The 19,314-nt window shown below is 52.6% G+C and overlaps 1 protein-coding gene across 1 annotated transcript in view; it reads right to left on the bottom strand.

Annotated features, from left to right (window-relative positions):
* DLGAP2 (DLG associated protein 2) overlaps positions 1 to 19,314 on the bottom strand; it is a 603,057-nt gene that overhangs the window by 48,121 nt on the left and 535,622 nt on the right. Inside the window, 3 exon segments of the mRNA XM_024986325.2 lie at positions 5,924 to 5,926; positions 7,758 to 7,974; positions 12,278 to 12,425. Of these exon segments, the coding sequence (XP_024842093.1) occupies positions 5,924 to 5,926; positions 7,758 to 7,974; positions 12,278 to 12,425 (368 nt within the window).

Genomic DNA, 19,314 nt, shown 5'->3' with positions numbered 1-19,314 from the left:
GCAAAGAGGAACTAAAGAGCCTCTTGATGAAGGTAAAAGAGGAAAGTGAAAAAAGTGGCTTAAAACTCAACATGCAAAAAACTAAGATCATGGCATCTAGTCCCATCACTTGATGGCAAATAGATAGGGAAACAATGGAAACTGTGACATTTTATTTTCTTGGGCTCCAAAATCACTGCAGATGATGACTGCAGCCACGAAATTAAAAGATGCTTGCTCCTTAGAAGAAAAGCTATGACACACCTAGACAGCATATTAAAAAGCAGAGACATTACTTTGCCGACAAAGGTCTGTCTAGACAAAGCTGTAGCTTTTCCAGTAGTCACGTATAGATGCGAGAGTTGGACCATAAAGCAGGATGAGCGCCAAAGAACTGATGCTTTTGAACTATGGTGTTGAAGAAAACACCTGAGAATCCCTTGGACTGCAAGGAGATCAAACCAGTCCATCCTAAAGGAAATCAACCCTGAATATTCATTGGAAGGACTGATTGAAGCTGAAGCTCTAATACTTTGGCCACCTGATGTGAAGAACTGACTCATTAGAAAAGACTCTGATGCTGGGAAAGACTGAAGGCAGGAGGAGAAGGGGACGACAGAGGATGAGATGGTTGGATGGCATCACCGACTCAATGGACATGAGCTTGAGCAAGCTCCGGGAGCTGGTGAAGGACAGGGAGGCCTGGCATGCTGCAGTCCATCAGGTCACAAAGAGCTGGATATGACTCAGCAATGGAACAACAAAGATGTTAGAAAAATTAAGGATCCACTTTTTATCCCCCCTCACCTCCTGAACGTATTAGGGGTCCCCCAGGAGCCCATGGATCCCAGCTGGGGGCCTCAGCTGCAAAGCCCATGGCCCCTGTGGGAGTCTCTCTCCAGTTTCCTCAGCATGCTTCCTGCAGGGCTCAGCTGCAGACCTGCCAGGTGAGCAGCGGGCACCTTCTCCCTGAACGACCTGCCCCTGACCGGCAGTCGGGACAGGCTCCGGGCCCAGCGGCTCCATGCCTGCTGTGTCCCGAGGGCCCCTCGGCCTCTGGCCCCTGCTTCCATGGGGCTTCCCCGGCTCCTGCCCTCAGTGCTCCTCCTGCACCTGGACTCACCTGTCCCTCAGTGCTCCTCCTGAACTCACCTGTCCTGCAGCTCCTGCACACCGACTGCCCTGGCCGACCCAGACCCGGCCGCAGGGGCGCCCTCGGGACCCGCCTGAGCCGCCGGGTGGCTTCTGTCCTGCTCTGATGTCCCCGGTCCCCAGGGGAGGTCAGATCTGCCACGTGGTGGTCAGGAACCACCAGCCTGCAGAAGCAAATGGTGTTTCTATACTTTTAGATCTACCTGACTGACCATTTTACAAGCATAGCTTCTCAACATCTGTGAAAATGCTTCCCATCTTAATGACCACTCCGGCCCCTAACCCCAGCCACGGGACAGAATATTCCAGTCTGTCTCCTTAAGGTCAAGCTGCTGGCCAGAGTGCAGGGCTGCTGATCAAAGTTCCTGTGTAAATGATACGACCATTTAAAATGTAGAACCTGAAGAAATAATCTTTGTAGATACTGAATTAGTCACGTCTGTGCAGAGGAACAGACCAGAAGAGGTGTTCACACATGGAGAGAGAGGTTTACGAGAGGAACTGGCTCGAGTGACCGTGGAGCCTGTCAAGACCCAAGCTGTGTGGGGCCCTCCAGGTGGGGCCCACCTGGAGGCTGAGCAGAGCCGACGGTCAGTTCCCATCCAAGGGCCAGCAGGCCCAAGACCTGGGAGAAGCTGGTCTCTCAGGTCAAGTTCAAAGGGAGAACAGTCAGGCTGGAAGAATTCTCTCCTACTCATGGAGGGTTAGCTTTTTGTTCTGTTCAGGCCTTCAACTGATTGGGCACAGCTCACCCACATTAGAGAGGGCAATCAGCTTCACTCAGATGCGAGAATGTTCAGTTTAGTTCAGTCGCTCAGTCATGTCTGACTCTTTGCGACCCCATGAATCACAGCACGCCAGGCCTCCCTGTCCATCACCAACTTCCGGAGTTCACCCAAACTCATGTCCATCGAGTCAGTGATGCCATCCAGCCATCTCATCCTCAGTTGTCCACTTCTCCTCCTGCCCCTAATCCCTCCCAGCAACAGTGTCTTTTCCAATGAGTCAACTCTGCCTGAGGTAGCTAAAGTACTGGTGTTTCAGCTTTAGCATCAGTCCTTCCAATGAACACCCAGGACTGATCTCCTTTAGGATGGACTGGTTGGATCTCCTTGCAGTCCAAGGGACTCTCAAGAGTTTTCTCCAACACCACAGTTCAAAAGCATCAATTCTTCGGCGTTCAGCTTTCTTTACAGTCCAACTCTCACAGCCATACATGACCACTGGAAAAACCATAGCCTTGACTAGACAGACCTTTGTTGGCAAAGTAATGTCTCTACTTTTCAATATGCTATCTAGGTTGGTCATACTTTTCTTCCAAGGAGTAAGCGTCTTTTAATTTCATGATTGCAGTCACCATCTGCAGTGATTCTGGAGCCCAAAAAATAAAGTCTGACACTGTTTCCCCATCTATTTCCCATGAAGTGATGGGAATGTTAACGTGTCAAAAAACACCCTCACAGCAACACCCAGAATAATGCTTGACTAAACACCTAGGCCCAGGCAGGCTGACACAAACTTAACTATCACCGGTATCACATGTCCAGTTTTCCAACATTTCTTGGACTAGCAGTGCCTTAGTCCTCACCCACTGCTGCTGCTGCTAAGTCACTTCAGTCGTGTCAGACTCTGTGCGACCCCAGAGACGGCAGCCCACCAGGCTCCCCCGTCCCTGGGATTCTCCAGGCAAGAACACTGGAGTGGGTTGCCATTTCCTTCTCCAATGCATGAAAGTGAAAAGCGAAAGTGAAGTTGCTCAGTCGTGTCTGACCCTCAGCGACCCCATGGACTGCAGCCTTCCAGGCTCCTCCGTCCATGGGATTTTCCAGGCAAGAGCACTGGAGTGGGGTGCCATCGCCTTCTCCAGTCCTCAACCACTAGTCCAAAGCAAAAGTAACCAGCCACCAGGAAACTGGGCAGGAGAGACAGATGGGTAAGATGAGCAGGTTGCAGGAAGCCTCCTTCTCTTCCCCTCTGAATGATGTTTCAAAGGATAACTTTTATTAAAGGCTAATTCTCCAGAAAATAGAAATACCTAAGAGGAAACCACTAGGTATGAGTCCAAACACATCATTTTAAGTTGTCCAAGTGTTTCTTGGAAAGAAGAAGCAAAGAGGAAAAACCCGAAATTCTGAAAGTAACAAGTACATTATAATTTTTAGTGCATTTTGAAGACAGCATGTGTAAAATGATTAAGTACAGATAATCAACAAACTCAGTATATATACAGTACTGTGTGGCCACGTTCCTCTGACTTCCAGTGTTGGCTCATCCTCTACCTCCTTGCAAGGAAAGAAGACTCCTGACAGCCAGTGATCTGACAGAAGAGCACAGCACAGTACCTCTTTCTTCCCGAGAGTAAACTTATTTTCTTTTAAAAGTTCTCAGAATACTTTATAATTTTGTAAATTTAAATAACTGGTTTTAATTTAATGTTTTTTAACTAACACATTATAAGAAACAAAAGCCATAGTATCAATGCTTTCTAAACATAATTATGAAATGATGTAAGTATATACTGAGAGTAAATACGATCCACTATCATAGGCTGCAGGGCTTTGCAGGTGGCACTACTGGTAAATAAGAGCCAGCCTGCCAATGCAGGAGACTTAAGGGTGGCGGGTTCAATCCCCGGGTCAGAAAGATCCCCTGGAGGAGGGCATGGAAACTCACTCTAGTATTCATGCCCAGAGAATTGCATGGACAGAGAAGCCTGGTGGGCTACAGTACATGGGGTCTCAAAGAGTCCATTAGATACGACTGAAGCAACTTAGCACATATACATGCACAGTAGGCTACATGTTGTGGCATCTAATATGTCTATATATTTAAAAGGGGAGTACATTTTATAAATAAATGAAAATTAGGATTTCTCTGTTTTAATAAGTGTGTACTTTAGCTGGAACTCATCTGATCGGGGGTGGGAGGGAAGGCATTTGTGTTGGCTCCTACACTAGTTAGATGAAGAGCAAATCAGTGAAGGCTTCCTGGAAAAAGTGATCCCTGAGTTGATAACAAAAGCATAGCTCAGAATTAGGCAAAAAATATCTGAAAAGCAAATTCTGGGATCAGCAACAGCACGTGAAGTGAGAGACTGCGAGGAGGGGTGATGCAGCAGTGGGGCAGGAGGCAGGGGGTGCGACGAGAAGGGCACGGAGGGCCGTCAGTGTGCTCAGCACGTGAGCAGGCCGGGGGCGCAGCCACGAGGTGACACGGCGGGGGCGGGCTGCCGGGGGCCGAGCGGTCAGCCCCACAGCACTTGCACCCTGGGATCTAGCAGAGTGGCGCATTCTTCCACCTATTTACACATGCATGAATTCATTTATTTAATCATTGATTATTTAGGGTTTACGACGCTAAGTGCTAAGTCTGACTGGCTCACGTATCCACAGTTCTTAAACAATTCTTTCCTGCAGTGACTGACCATGCCCACCATCATGATGGCCTGACGGGATTACCAGGGTCCTGGCTGGCGGAAGGCCAGAGGGCAGGAGTCAGGGGAGGTGCTGTGGGGAGTGGCCGAAGTCATGCGGCCAGAGCCCAGGAAGATGCCAAACTCCACACGCAGGAGGCATCTTGGAAACGAGATCACAGGAACGCTTGAGAGGCAAGTTACTGCAGAAATACAAGCCACCAGATAGAAAAAGGTTTACAGCTGTTTCCTCCATCATGCCTGGTATGGATTTTCCCTCCGTGGTAATACCTCCTGGAATCAGTGCTGACGTACGCTGAGAAAACTTCTGACCCAGAGAAAAATCATTATCATCTAATTTTACACTGTTTTCCTCCACGATATCAATAACCTTCCCTCCCTAGAAGAATCAGGTGAAATGCATATTTAGACAAGTAAATCTATCTGATAAATCACTTCACAGATGAGAAAGAAGCCATGTGTGAAATGAAAGTAGATGTTTTCAAAACCACTTCATTTAGTGAGAGGACTCTAATCAATACGTGGGGGTGTTTGGTGATGAGGGAAGCAGTGGGTTGGAGAGTCGTGCCGGCCATGGGTCCCAGCGCCCAGTGGTGGAGTCTGGTCCTGTTTCAGGTCCCTGGAGATCATATGACAAGTCTCTGTTTCAGCTGCATCGTCACCCATCTTGAAGGGTGGAGGGAAATCACAGGTGAACTCAAGCCCCAGACGAGAGAAACGCTCAGTGGCAGCATCAGCCTGTGAGCGCTGAGAACGGAGCGCCTGATACACGTTCCGAAACTGCTAATGGCCCTTTCGTGCACACGCTTGGAGTTTAATTACTGCTAGATGAACATCAACATTACACATTTGCGTTTATACAGGTGACGCAACCAATGGTCACCGACTTTTATGTTTCAGGCTTAAAAAGACATTTAAGTACATCTTATTGTTCAAAATAATCACTGGGAATGTTTTTGAATAACTTTTTGGGGAATTATTTTCAAAAAGCTAATTTTAGGAGTATAAAAGAAAATGCACTTGTCAAAATAATCTCTCTCTCTCTACACACACACACACATCAACGAAGCATAGTTATTAAATGTATGATCTTCCAAATAGTATTTCAACATAAAATCATGGAAACCCCGTTTTTGCCTCACCTCCAGACAGGGGCGTCTCATTTCTTTGGTATGTTTCACAATCCTATTAAGTATTCTGTTGCTGTAGGTCATCACTATTCTATTTAGGAGAGAAAAATTTACAAATATTCAATTTCTAACGCTTAGAGTAAAAGAGGGGAAGGGAGGAATTAAGGATCCGTCTGCACCTTTAAAAAAGGTAGCTTATAATTCTATAAATCAATTATTTCAAGGCAACTTGCTATTTTTCCTGATGTTATCCATCTCATCTCTTATTCCCCAGACCACTCCCTAACTTTGGAAGGCATGCCTGCCTCTGCTTCCCCCACTGTTTTCTGGAAGAATTCTGACTCTATAACTAGGCCAATGTTCAGGAGAAATTTTGAAGAGAAGCGTTTTTTTTTCTTTTGTTAATACATTTGGTAGATACATGTTGGGAATACCAAGATGTATTGGTAATACTTGGTAAAATGATATGTACATAAATCAGAATTTTAGTTTGAGTTCTGCACTAGTTCTTATGTCTGTGAAATCTGTTTTATATTTATTCCTCTGGAGTGACAGCTCTATAAACAAGAAAGTCATTTTCCACCAGGTGATGATCGTTTCAGAGCATTTCTGAAGACCAAGAGTGTGCTTAATTGTTTGCTTGTAGGAGACACTCAACGAATATTGGTGAACCTATCAGTAATTATCTCTTACAGCATATTTTTAAAATCTGCAACGATATTAAGGTAAGTAAAATAAGTAAGTAAGATAGAAACTTCCTTAAGTTTCTAATTAGTTCACTTTCCACACTTTTCCCCACAAGGGCAGAGTGTGAGGGGTGGTCCCTGACGTCACAGACACGGGGTGCTTCCGGGGGAAGCTGGGGCTGGGCCCCACGGGCCCCCAACGTCCTCAGCATCTGCAGCCCTGTGTGGAGTGGGCCCTGGTTCCTGCAGGGCACGGCTCCCAGAATGGCGCCCACCCTGACCCCTGGGCTCGGGAGCATGGGGGCATCACGGCCTCTGCTCGGGGCCACAGGCAACTGGAAAAGACCAGAGGCCCCACGGCACTCCGAGCTCCCTAACCCTCGGGCGGACCCGGTCACGTGCTCAGAGCTTCTGCCTGAGTTGGACACCGAGGAGCAGCAGACTGCGAGGATGACCCGCCCGCGATCCCAGAGGCGGCGGCGCAGGTCTGACTCTGGTGAGCCCTCTCCCACCTGCAGGCTCCACGAGTGACAGGGAAGGTTCCAGGCAGCCGCAGGATCCCCCGACACCTAGCTCCGGTCATCGCCCCATGTCCTGCCAGCTGTCCTGGCTTCAAACACGCGCAGCTCTGTCGTGGGCGGGTGGCGGGTGACACGGTCCGCCCCCGCCCTGGCTCCCAGGAGCCGTCAATAACTGGGGCCACTTCTCTCCAGTCCTCCTCAGGATCATCCCCGCCCCAGCCCCGAGGCGTCCAAACCCCACGCTCTTCCCATCACGGCGCTCGGCGACTCTGATCCCTGGCTGCTTCGTGGGCTTCTCCGGGCCGTGTTTACTCACGGTGCTGCATAAACCAGCACAGTGCACAGAAACATTAGACAGTGATGCTTAGCTTAGGTGATAAATTATCAAATTTATCTTGGCTTTCCCCAAGAACTGAAGGAGACTGTGACCTTCAGTTCCACGAACGGTCTGCTCTGCAGCAGGCATCGTGTTGACAGATCTGCCACTGCAGACTTGGGCTGGGCCTGCGGTGAGGACCCCACGTCACTGCACATCAGCTGAGCTTTTACTGCTGTCTATTCAACTTCGGTATCTAAAACAATCACCTCCCAAACATCAATGTTTTTCATATACAAAACTTTACAAAAACTCTACTTGACTGTTATAAGGAACCTTGACAATCGATAGATTTCATCCTAAGAAAAAGAAAAGTAATCCAGGAAAGAAAACATTTCAAAACATCACTGCAAACAGCACTGTGTCACCAATGTAAGCTGGAAAATTTCCAGATGTTTGGAAAGAACTCACCCCAGTCCGTGAGGATGGAGGTGCCCCACACCTGTCCGTTTGGGGGATGGGTCAGAGGGCGTCCCTTACCTGTGGGCCGGATGGTGGAGGCGGCATCAGCGGGGATGGTCAGGGGCACGCACTCATCGTCCTGGGAGTAGCCCGCTTGAATGGCACGCAGGTAGCTGTGGCTGCGTGTCCGGAAGCATCCCGGGAGGTCCAGCGCGTCCATGGCCTGAGACTCCACTTCGCTGAAGACCGACTCACACACCGACTCGAACTGCCCGTTGACCTCGGCCTCGCTCATCTGGAAGAACGACAGCGCAGCTGACGGCTCGGCTCGGCCAGGCGCCACAGCCATGCGCCAGCGGAGAAGCGCTCAGAGCTCACCCGCAGGCACTCACCGCCTGCCATGCACAGCTTAATTAATTTGAAGTCGGCACACTGGGAGCCATTAAGCTCGGGGAACGCTGAGAAAACCCACCAATTCCCACTGTGCCCTGGAAAGTCTAGAGACCCCGAGGCAGAGCTTTAAAGTGCGACTGGCAGTTACCATTGAGGTCAAGAGGAACAGCGAGGTTAAAGGTTAGCACACTGTGCAAAGTATTCGTCATCCTTCTTTTTCCGTTTTCATGGCCCAGGCTGTTTCCAGCTCAGACAAGCCAGGTATGGACGCTGTGCTCACAAAGACCCATGGGCGCGGCTGTCTCTGCTTCCGCTCAGCCCAGTGCCCTGGGCTGAGGACACGGACGCCTGCTCGGCCACGAGCTTGCCCCTGCGTCCCTGGAGGCAGCCCCAGCCCGTGTCCTGCAGGTGCCTCGGTCTCTCACAATGCAGGTGCGCCGCCCACACTCCGTTGGGTCCCTCCCCTCCTTCAGCGTGGGCTGGTAGTGTCCGCCCTGAGTTTGGCGGTTCAGCAGGTAAAGTTGTTATTCTCAAGCCTGACATTTCATTTCTGAGTAGAGAGTCGCCCTGGGACCCTATGTCATGAAATGTGACTGGGCCTTGGAGAGCGCGGGTCCTGAGGGCCGCGCTCCAGGGGCCAGACTGCGGGTGAGCGGAGGGCCTCCGTGTGCTGTCCTCGCGGAATGCGGTTTCCTGAGGTTTCTGGGGCCTCCCAGGAGCCATGTCTAGGAGTTTATACAGAAACTCGGTAGTGGGACACAGAGCAGGCTGAAGAGCCTGGGGCGGGGGTGGGGGGAGTGGGGATTGTAGGAACGAGGATTCCGGGCTGGGCCCATGAGCTGCAGCTGCTCCCAGGCCTGGTTCGTGGGGACCTGGACAGGTGGCTCCTCCCCAAACCCCGCCTCCCAGGGCACCTCGTGTTAACACGGAAGCCGGTCAGGAGATGCCCGTGGAGATGCTTACGTGGAGGGCCAGAGTTCTGCATGGAACTGGGGCTCAGGCAGAGGCCAAGACAATTCTCCTGGGTGACCTGCTGGGTCCCTGCTTAGGGCTCATGGAGGGGCCCGGAAACCTAGGCTGGTCTCCCCACCACCCCCATGCAGGGGGCCTCTGCCCTAGGAACCCTGCCTGCCCCCTGCGCCCCAGCCACGCCTGCGGGCAGTGTACTCACAGAGGCCATGGCTGGGTACAGTCTCAGCCCAGCGCCCAGCTGAGTCACTCACTCCACCCCTGGAACGTGACCCACAACTTGCTGAACACTCCTGCTACGTTGACAGGTAAATTTTAAAAAGTATTGTTCTAAATACCAGATCAATCCTTTTCCTCTAACTGTTCACAGAGTAAAAGCAGGTAAGGAATTGGATTTGCCCTTCATCAGAGAAGACAGCTTCTGCCCACCTCTAATCACAGACCTGGGCCTGGGTCCCTGCACTTACCTGAGATGCTTCCCTGGCTCCCTGCTTCTATTAACACTTGAGATTATTCACAAGCGCTCCCTTCACTGGACAAATCCCAGTGAGCATGGCCCGGGAGGAAGGTGCTGAGGGGGTCTTAAAGGTAGGACTGCTGACCCAGAGCCCAGAGTGAGGGGACACCGAGTTTGTTCAGGCAGAAATGACCAGAGAAAGACCCCCGGGCGATTGCACCACGTGAGAGGTTTCAGGGTGTCTGATGCTGGAAAGTGGAAGACGAGTTCGGGCAAAGACAGATGCCGACACCCCAGCACAGTCACCTTGGTGCCCATGGAGGGAAATGCATCCCAAACACTCTCACTCTGGCTCGAAGTATGCCGTTTCCTGGAGTACAGACTCCTTCCGACCCAGGTTTTCCCTCATGTGGAACTGTATCAGAAAGTCTCAGACTGTTTCATGTCATTTACGTCACAGACCCAGGTCAGACAACCTAAAGAGGCCAGAAACTGTGTGGGGTCGCCCGCGCCCGCCAGTTCCGACACGGGGTCTTGGTAGGTTCCCCCTTGCTGCAAACCCACAGGCCCAGGGCCTTTCTCCTTCTGGAAGAGGTGCCATCACCCTCACGGGTACCTTCTGACACTCAGGGATGGGCGTTCAGTGAGGACCGCTCAGCCAGTGCTTTCAGCCACAAAGCTGACCAGCGAGGCCCTTCAAATGAGGGGGACTTTTCCCCGAAACAAATAAGCAGTTGAGAAGGACCTCAGCTGGTCTAGGCTGGAACTAAAATGGCCTTTTCTCTGACTAGCTCGAGGGAGATTTGGAAAAGTGGGCATTTTACTCTGCGACTCAAACCGCAGTTCAGCCTGACACGGGGTGTCTCGGGAGGTTGCAAAGTCAGAGCGGCACATAATCAGTGTGGGCTGAAGTGCTGGCTTCTCTAGTCAACTGCAAAGAGCAGGAAAGCACTTAAACTGCTTCTGGAGACGTGGGCTTCCGAGATACCAGAGAAGAGAAAATCAGAAGATGGTGAGGACGTGGCTCCTAGTGGCAGAGAGCCCGATACACGCTGAGGGCGGGTTTCCCAGGTCAGGATGGTGGCGCTTGCAGAGTGAGGTGGTGGCTGTGGGCGGGGGGTGGGACCCTGGACGCAGCTGCTGGCGCTGGAAAGCGGGGCAGCCGCTGCGGGAACTGGCACGGAGCTTCCTCGGGAGACCACAGCTGCACCCGCAGGAACAGGGCGTGCAGCGTGAGAACCGGAAGCAGAGACACCGACAGACGCTCGCACGCTGTGTCCACACAGTGTCGCTCACAGCAGCCAAGGCGGAAGCAACACAGTGTCTGCTGACAGACGGTGGGCACAGTGCGGGCCATCCACACGGCGTGCTGCTCAGCCTTACAGAGGAGAAGCACGTTCTGACACAGGCACCCAACGGAGGAAAGCGAAGCAGGGCAGACACGGAGGGCAAGCGCTGTGAGAGTCACTCCTGTGAGGTCCCGGGGAGGAGACAGAGAGGGGATGGGGGGCGGGGGGCCAGTGCTGCGTGGGCACAGCTTCAGTTTAGGAAGATGAGAGCGTTCTGGAGATGACGGTGGGGGTGGCTGCCCAACAATGCGACGTGCCAAACGCCACGGGATGTACACTGCAAGACGGTTAAGATGGTACATGTTGTGGATTTTAGGTATATTTTACCACAGTGAAAAGAGAAAGGATGCATGACAGAAAGAAGCTACACTCAGACTGACACTGCTTTGTGAAGACAACGAGAAGGCAGGAGGAGCGGGTGGCAGGCTCGGCCGTGGGGGAAGGCGGACGCTGCTCCTGCGGGGGCAGTGGGGTGCCCCCTGCCCTGCGGTCTCCTGACGACCCCCCCCACCCCTGCGCGCCCAGCAAAGCGCCTGGGTTCCCGGGCAAACTGAGCAGCTGTCAGGGCGATCTGGACGGTGCATGGATGAAGCACACAGAGACTCGCAGGAACCAGGATGTGGCCACAGGGGCCTCAGCAAGGCAGCCACCGCAGGAAGGCGAGCAGAGACCAGATGGGAGCCCCTCCTGCCCTCAGCCTCTGGGCTGGCTCACCCTCCGCCTAGGGAAAGCTGAGCCACTGCGCCCAGAGCCCACCTGTCCAGACAGCTGTCCCACTGTGGCTCCCTCACGCCCAGCGGCGCTGGGTCCAGAAACATCGGCAGCCAGGCTGGGTGTGAGCACAGTGGTGGCGAGGGTGTGAGGGGCGGGGAGAGGTTCCCAAGCGCCCCTCTGTGGGTCCCCTCCTGCGGGGCCCCCTCCCTCAGGCGGCAGAGCCAGGGGTGGTCTGGATCACCCTGTGTCCTCAGAGAACAACACAGGGCATGACCTGATGGCTCGCCTGCAGCTGCGGGGACAGTCTGTCCATGGAAACACCAGCGACCTCAGGGGTTGGGTGCTATGGGGCCCTGTGTGTCCCGCTGGGTGGGGCTCAGACCCTCCACATGGGGGGCCTGGGCCCAGGGAAGGAGGCTGCTCCGTGTGGGGGGCGCGGCAGGGGAACGTGGGTGGACGCTCCCGTCAGCCCTGCTCAGAGGGGCTGGAGTGAGAACGACTGTCACAAAGGCCCCGTCACGCCCACGGAGCTCCTAGTGCAATGATGGCACAGGAGCACTCCTGGCTGAGACTCTGCAGCAGGGGGCTGACCAGGAGGGGAGGGACGCCTACCTGGTTCAGGCCTGAGTCTACAGCAGGGGCTGACCAGGAGGAGAGGGGCCCCACCTGGCTCAGGCCTGAGTCTGCAGCAGGGGGCTGACCGGGAGGGGCCCCACCTGGCTCACGCAGCTGGCCTGGCTGAGGGTGCTGACGGCACGCATGTAGCTCTGGTTCCGGGAGCGGAACTTCGGGGAGTTGTAGTTGGCAGAGGGGTCCAGCCCGTGGCTGGCAGGCCCGTCGCTGGCAGCTTGCAGGTAGCTCTGGCTACAGGAGAGAAAGAGAGAAGACAGAGGCCTCGTGAGCATCGCTGCAGGACCATGTGTGGCAGTGCCCGGGGCTGCTATCAAACCCTATCGCGAGGTGGGCATCTAGGGCTCGTGGTAACATTCCTGACAGACGAGCTCATGGACGTGGGTTCATCAGCACCAATGGGGCAGACTACTTACAGACTTGCTTCAAAACCTGACTTTTTATCATCAGGTAGTGAAATCTGGATCATTCCACGAAGAGGGAAACCTAACCCTGAAAGCTTGGATAACTCACACAGCCTCAGAGCAAACTGGGCTCAGAAGTCCACGAGAGTCTCATAAAGGTCAGGGTAGCTTTTGGCAACTTTACACACTCAGAAAAATAGAAGAAGAAAAAAATCAAAGGTTTGCCAGCCATTTTAACTTATGTGAAGTTGTCCAGATTATGCAATAGAAGCAGAGAGCAGACTGAAAACTCAAATCCATATTATCATCATAATGGTCATTTCCTTCCAAACAGCCTTAAAAATCAATTTCCTCTAGTCCGTCCCCTCCTTGTTTTTTGCAAATCTTGAAAGCATAGGGCAAACCCTGAGGATGTCTGGCAGAGAGAGGGTTCAGCTGGGTTGACGTTTCTGGCTAAATCGAGCTCCTTTCAGGTTTGGTGAGTCTTTCCACAATCAAGACACACTGTATTTTATTTGACCCCCAAGCTGGAAAAATGTGAACAACAATAATGGATTTATTCTTCTTTCCTACTGTGGATCACAATGAGACAGTTAACTAGGATAATTGCACAGGCCTGTGTATAAAAATTAGGTTGCTAATTCTGACTCCATGTCTTGACCACAGTATGTTCCCTGATTTTTAAAGTAAGCCCTTGATGTAAATTGATTTCACGGTGATTTACTTCTTTGGAAATAGGGCAGCAGAGGGAAAACTGGCTTGATGTTAAGTTCAGATTAAGGAAGCTCATTTATTTTAAGGTCATTATTTCAGGTAAAGTTAATAGCATGTATTTTTAGATACTAATAGAATACAATTTACAAATTATTATAATGATAACTTTGTTTTAAGACTAGGTATATAACATTCCAGCTCTTACATCCCTTCTTTCCACTTAAAACAGACCAAAAGAGAAGAGAAGAGAAAAGGAAAGGAAACGGGAGAGAAATGGGCCTGGGGCTGCCCTGACCTTGGCTCGTAAAGAGTCCAGGTTTCTGCCGGACTCCTTGTCACCCACGCTGCTCGGGCCCGGGTCTGGACGGGGGTCTGCACACTCCAGTTTCTACCAGTTAGCACTTTTATCTTACTTCCAATTGAAGAGCTTTCCCTTCTGATTAACACCGCTCTTTGCTGATTCAACATTCTCACATTTAAGTTCTCAGCATCTGTAAAAGCAGGGCTCTGTGTTCTTTATCTCTGTATCCAGATTTCCAGCCCAGAGCCTGGCACTGTGAGTGGGGTGACTCAGAACTATGGCTGAGTGGCATCCACACAGGACTCTGTATTTGTGATTCTACGTTCAGATGTGTCTTCTAACTCACGACCACCTCTTTATTCCAGCCCTGGGCAGCCACTGAGAGACGAGCTGCCACTACAGAAAGCTAACCTCAGGTTTTCTTTCACACACAGACTCCAGACATCGAACATCCATGATGTACTGTTATGCTGGCCCCTGGAAGCACCCTGTACCAGCCCGTCAGTCCTCGCAGGGACCCCACATGCTTGGGCCTCACTGCAAATGGGGAGCCACCTCACCCAGGTGCCCGCAAAGCGAACGCAGAGCTAGACTCCGGGCCCAGGCAGCCTGGCTCCAAAACTGATGCTTTTTGCCCCAAGATCTGGGCAGCTGAGTCAGAGGAGCAGAGGTTGCAAAGGTCTGGTCCCCAACTTCATCCGCACTTGATTATGGTGGCTTAGCATCCTCCAACACACTCGGTAGGCCACGGAGCCCCGCAGGTCACAGACCTGGGGGCTGTTGGGAAAGTGCTTTTTCAGGTTATTTCCATAATTAGACTGAGTGTGTAAATAGGGAAATATTCAGACTAAGCTTTAACTGCAGTCACAGGAGAACGTGTGCTCATGTTCACCCCATCCAGGGCTGGGTGCTCAGACCCTAGAAGTGACACCAGAGGGCCCTCCCCGGGGACCTTCTCTCTGGGGACGGCTGAAACCCCCCCAGCCCTGAGGAGCCTCCCGAGGATGACAGAGAGCCGGCGTCAGGCTCAGAATCGGTTCCCCGTGTGACTGGAAGGCGGGAGGGCCCTGGGCTGGAGACCGAGATGAGGGGCGGCGTTGCGGGCTTTGGGGCTGAGCTGCCCGCCCACCCTGCTTTCCCCCTCGTGCGTCCCAGGCTGCCGGACCTGCTGCTCTGGGTCTGCTCCTCACGGCGTTCCTCCTCTAACCAGCAGCGCTGCGGGGAAAGGCCTGTGTGCCTTCTGGTAAATTCTGCAGACTTTCTCCAGCAGGTGCCCGGAATGCTGCTAGGCGCTGATGCCAGCAACGATGGAGGGATGATGCCAGACAGAAACACGGGGCACCCAGTTACACGTGGAGTTCAGAGGAGCAGCAAGTAACTCTCACTAGCAGCATGTTCCCAATCGTCCCAAACGTGTCCCTGAGGCTAACGGAACGCACCGTCCAGCTGGAAGGCAGACGTCACTGTTTGTCTCTCTTAAATCTGGCACTACTACGACAGACGCACACTTGGGCCTACAGGGTCGGAACGTGGACGGGATCACCGACGGTCCCAGTGCACAGCGGTGGACAGCGGGGCTGTGGGGAGACGTGGGCTGCGGAGAGGCTTCCGGAAAAGACCAGTGGGGACTGTGCAGCCCCCTCTGGAGTCTGGACTTGATGCCACAAGCACAGGAAAGCACTGCCAGCCCTTCACTGCGGAGACGGGTGCTCAGAGGGTGTGCAGGAGTGGGGGCGCACGCAGAGCCCCTGTCACTGCCCACTGCACTGTGCTCGGTCCACCCTCAGGAGGCCTGGGCGGGGGCGGGACGTGCGGCCCAGGTTCGTCTGTGGAGTTTGGTAGAGGAGTCTCAGGGCACACCCGGGGGGCTGATGGGGTCAGGGGTGCTCAGATGCGGCCCCCACCTTTCCACGTGAGATTCTGTCTGAACAAAACATTTCAAAAGTTGAATTTTTTTGGAAAAGAGCAAACCTAGGTGAAGTCATCATAAAGCGTAGTGTTTTTTTTTTTTTCTGAAATAGAAATCACAGAACGGAAAAACAAATGCCACTGGTTGCTACAGACGAGACAGATGTGTCTGCGAGCTGTGCAGGTGACGGCTCTGGGTGACCTCCTCCTCTGTGACCACCCCCTGCCCCCACACACACCCCTCACAGTGTGCTGCTCAAGCTGAGCCCGTGACTGAAAGTGAAGTGGTGTCTCCTCCTGGATGAGTAACAACGGGATGACTGGTCATTTGTACATCTTCTTTCGTGAAAAGACTTTCCACCTACCCCGCATTTTTAACCAGGTTATTTCTGGTTTTGTTTTGTAGGAGTTCTTTATATGTTCTGTACTCAAATCCTTTGTCAGATATTCATTCAAGTATTTTCCTTCACTTTGTGGCTTGCCTTGTCCCCTTCCTGTTGGGAGTGTTTTGACGAGCAGACTTTTTAAGTGTTGACGGCGACAGTCACTCTTCAGTCACATCAGTTTATTCTATTTGAGTTTTCCTTAACCTGAGAGGTTTCATCCCCAAGGGACAACTGGAGATACTTGGAAATATTTAGTTGTCACAGCTTGGGGATGGGAGCCTGGTGAGTAGAGACCAGAGATGCTACTAAAATTCTATAGTCACAGCCACCTGTCAACCAAAAGAATTTTCTGGCCCCAAATATCAGCAGTGCTGGAGGCTAAAACAACCCTGGTCTATTCTGACACCAAATATCCCTGTTTTAAGAGCAGACAGCCTCCAAAAACACAGCATCATCCCACGTTTTCCTCAGGGTGAGTGTCAAGTGGGCATTCACCAAGACAGACTGTATTCTGGACCACAGAACAAACCTTAACACATTGAAAGAACAGAAATCATACAGAGTATGTCTGGACCAAAATCAATAAAACTAGAAATCAGTAAACAGAAGAATTTCTGGAAATTCCCAAATATGTGGAAGTTAAACAGATAGTCCTTCCAGATTGGCTCAGAGAGAAAGTCTCAAAGGAAATTTAAACGTATCTTATACAGATACTCAAGGGTGGGGGAAAGCTAGAATGAGCCGCGCCGTACTAGGTTATAGTTAGAGACGTGGGTATGAATCCATGTTAGTGTCGTACATGTGCCAGTGGATAAACAAAATAAATGACTGTAGGTATGCACGTGTGCTAGCTCTCTCTGCCGCTAAGGGAACCGGCAGTGAGCACACCCGGGGCTGGGCCTTGGTTTCTAAACACCGCTCTCCTGAGCGGCAGCAGGGACCCCTGCAGGGACGCTGGGCCCAGGCTGGGAGAGAAGCGGCCGGAGCGGCCGGCCCAACTTGGCTCTTCTCTGTCGAGACTGTCTGCGCTCTTCTAAGATCCTCCGCGTTTTCTTCCTGGCAGTTTCTCTAAAACGGAGGCTGCCCTGAATCGACACCTCGATCTGGGGAGAATTAACACCGTGGCAATACTGCAGTCTCCATCAAAGCTTCTCTCTCCGTTCGTGTTGGTCCGATTACGGGGAGCAGCGCCTGCAGTCCTCAGGCAGCCAGGTTGCGTGCATCCACGCACACGCCCTGCAGACACAGCGAATTCACAGACGCGCGTCCTAACAGACGAACAGCAGGGATGCGCTGCGGAGGCTGTGGCCGTGCTCTGCGGCAGGGCTGGCTCTGCAGGGCTCCCGCCCGGTGCGCCCTGTGGTCACGCTGGGTTCAGACGTGGCCTCTGTCCTCTGCTTGGCTCACCCGCCCAGTACTTCAGTGGTTGTTTGTTTAGAGACCTCACTGCTGAGAGGCAGAGGCTGACTCCCCCCGCAGCACCACGCACCTCACCTGTGTGCCTTCTCAGACCCCCCGGAGCAGGGAAAGGGCTCACCACCCACACTCCGCCGATGAGACGCAGCCTCTGTTCTCGGGGTGAAGGCCCCTGTCACGGAGCAGATCCACGCTACCGGAAGCCTGGCCGCCCCTCCTCATTCCCAGGGTTGTCAGCCCGGGGGTGTCAGCCAGGGGTGTGTGCATGGGGGGCTGGCAGGGACCAGCTTCACGAAAGCGGCTCTGAGGGAGGTCTTTCCTGCCGCGAGACCCTCCTGTGTTGTCTCACACGTGTCCTTTCTGCTATTAAAAGAGTCCGTTGTTGGCTTCAGGGCCCTCTAAGCCCGCTGAGCGATGATGAAGCTGTGCCTCCTGGATGCCACGTTCTCCCGGCGACAGCTGACGCCACACCCGGACCGTCACAGATGACAGCGTCTGCGAGGGTACCAGGGTGCCCCCGGCTCCGCCAAGAGGCAGCACATATGCTTCAATAGGATCCAGTTTCCTGATCCGGTATCTTTCCAAACATCCTCTTTTTTCCCCAAACTAACTTATAGTTGAACTTCTGAATTGTATTTTGAGGAAAAAGTGGCAACACTGCAGACAGGATTATGAACTGGACTCCACGGTAAGGAGAGCAGAGAGATGAAACATCAGGGAGAATGATGAGTATTAAGGAAAAGCTCCAATTATTTATCTTCCGTGTTATGACACTCTGTCAACATCAATGGAAATAAATGTATCATGAAAAAACCTGCTCTCGTTACAAAGTGATGTGCCTGTAAGCCCTCAGAGATTAAAGCAAGGCCTGTAAACATGAGCGTGAAAAACTTAAAATGAGGGACACATTTCATACAAACATGCATATTTATATACACTGCAACAATACAGGATACATTGAAAATGAGTAGTATTAAGTAGTAGAGGATGTTCAGCCAGTTTAAAAACAGTCTGGGAGCTCCCCAGAAGGTCACACGTGATATTCCCAAGAGACCCGGCAGCTCGACCCCCAGGTACGGGACAAATGAAGGTAACTGTCCACGGAGAGACGTGTGCAGGATTTGTCATAAGAGCCCCGAAGTGGAAACAAACGTCGATGAGGTGTGGGAGAAGTTATCGGTGCTGCAGCCACACGATGGAGTACTACCCAGCTGTAACAGCAGAGGAGGCTGGCGCTGGCCACAGAGCAGAGGAACCTTAAAGACACGCTGGGTGGGAGAAGCCAACATGAAGGCACGTGCTGCAGGATTGCATGTCCACGGCACGTCCGGAACTGGCAAACCAGGGAGACAGAGAGCACATGGGGTGGCTGTCGGGTTGGGGTGGAGGAGCTGGGCGGCTCCTCAGTGGGAAGCCACATCCTGACATGGATCACAAGGACCTGTGAATACACCACAAGCCACTGAGCTGTACACGTCAAGGGGATGAACTGCATGGTCTGTAAGTTATATCCTAGTCAAGGGGTTAGGAATCAGGTGTGGAAAGAAACATGTTTAGTTTTCTGTCACTTGTCAACTGAAGTGTGATGATTCGGGAGGGGTTTTCAGAAGCCAGTCGAGGCCCCGTCACTGGCTCACGGGGCGTCCAGGGGCCCTGGCCTCCCTGGGTGGGGGAGGCCCCGAGGCCGTGGAGTGAGCAGTCATGCAACTCCCACCAAACGCAGCCATTGTCCTCACATCCTGCAAAGCCCCTGTGCGTCTCTGGGGCCTCATTTCATGAGGGCCCACTCATTTCATGACAGGGCGCTCACCTTCCTGAGAGGTGACCCCAGGCCCAAAGGTCCCTGCGCAGGTGATCCAGACTCTGCACAAAGATGGCTCCCTCCGGAGGGTGCGTGTGTCACTTCAGTGCTACACACGCATTTTCAAAGCCTGCGGTGCATTATCGCAGCTGTGTGATAAACCAGCAGCTCAGATGAGCGCGACGCCAAGCAG

Source organism: Bos taurus, chromosome 27, assembly GCF_002263795.3.
Source record: "Bos taurus isolate L1 Dominette 01449 registration number 42190680 breed Hereford chromosome 27, ARS-UCD2.0, whole genome shotgun sequence".
Classification (NCBI taxonomy): Eukaryota; Metazoa; Chordata; class Mammalia; order Artiodactyla; family Bovidae; genus Bos; species Bos taurus.
This window is presented reverse-complemented; position numbering and strand designations above follow the sequence as displayed.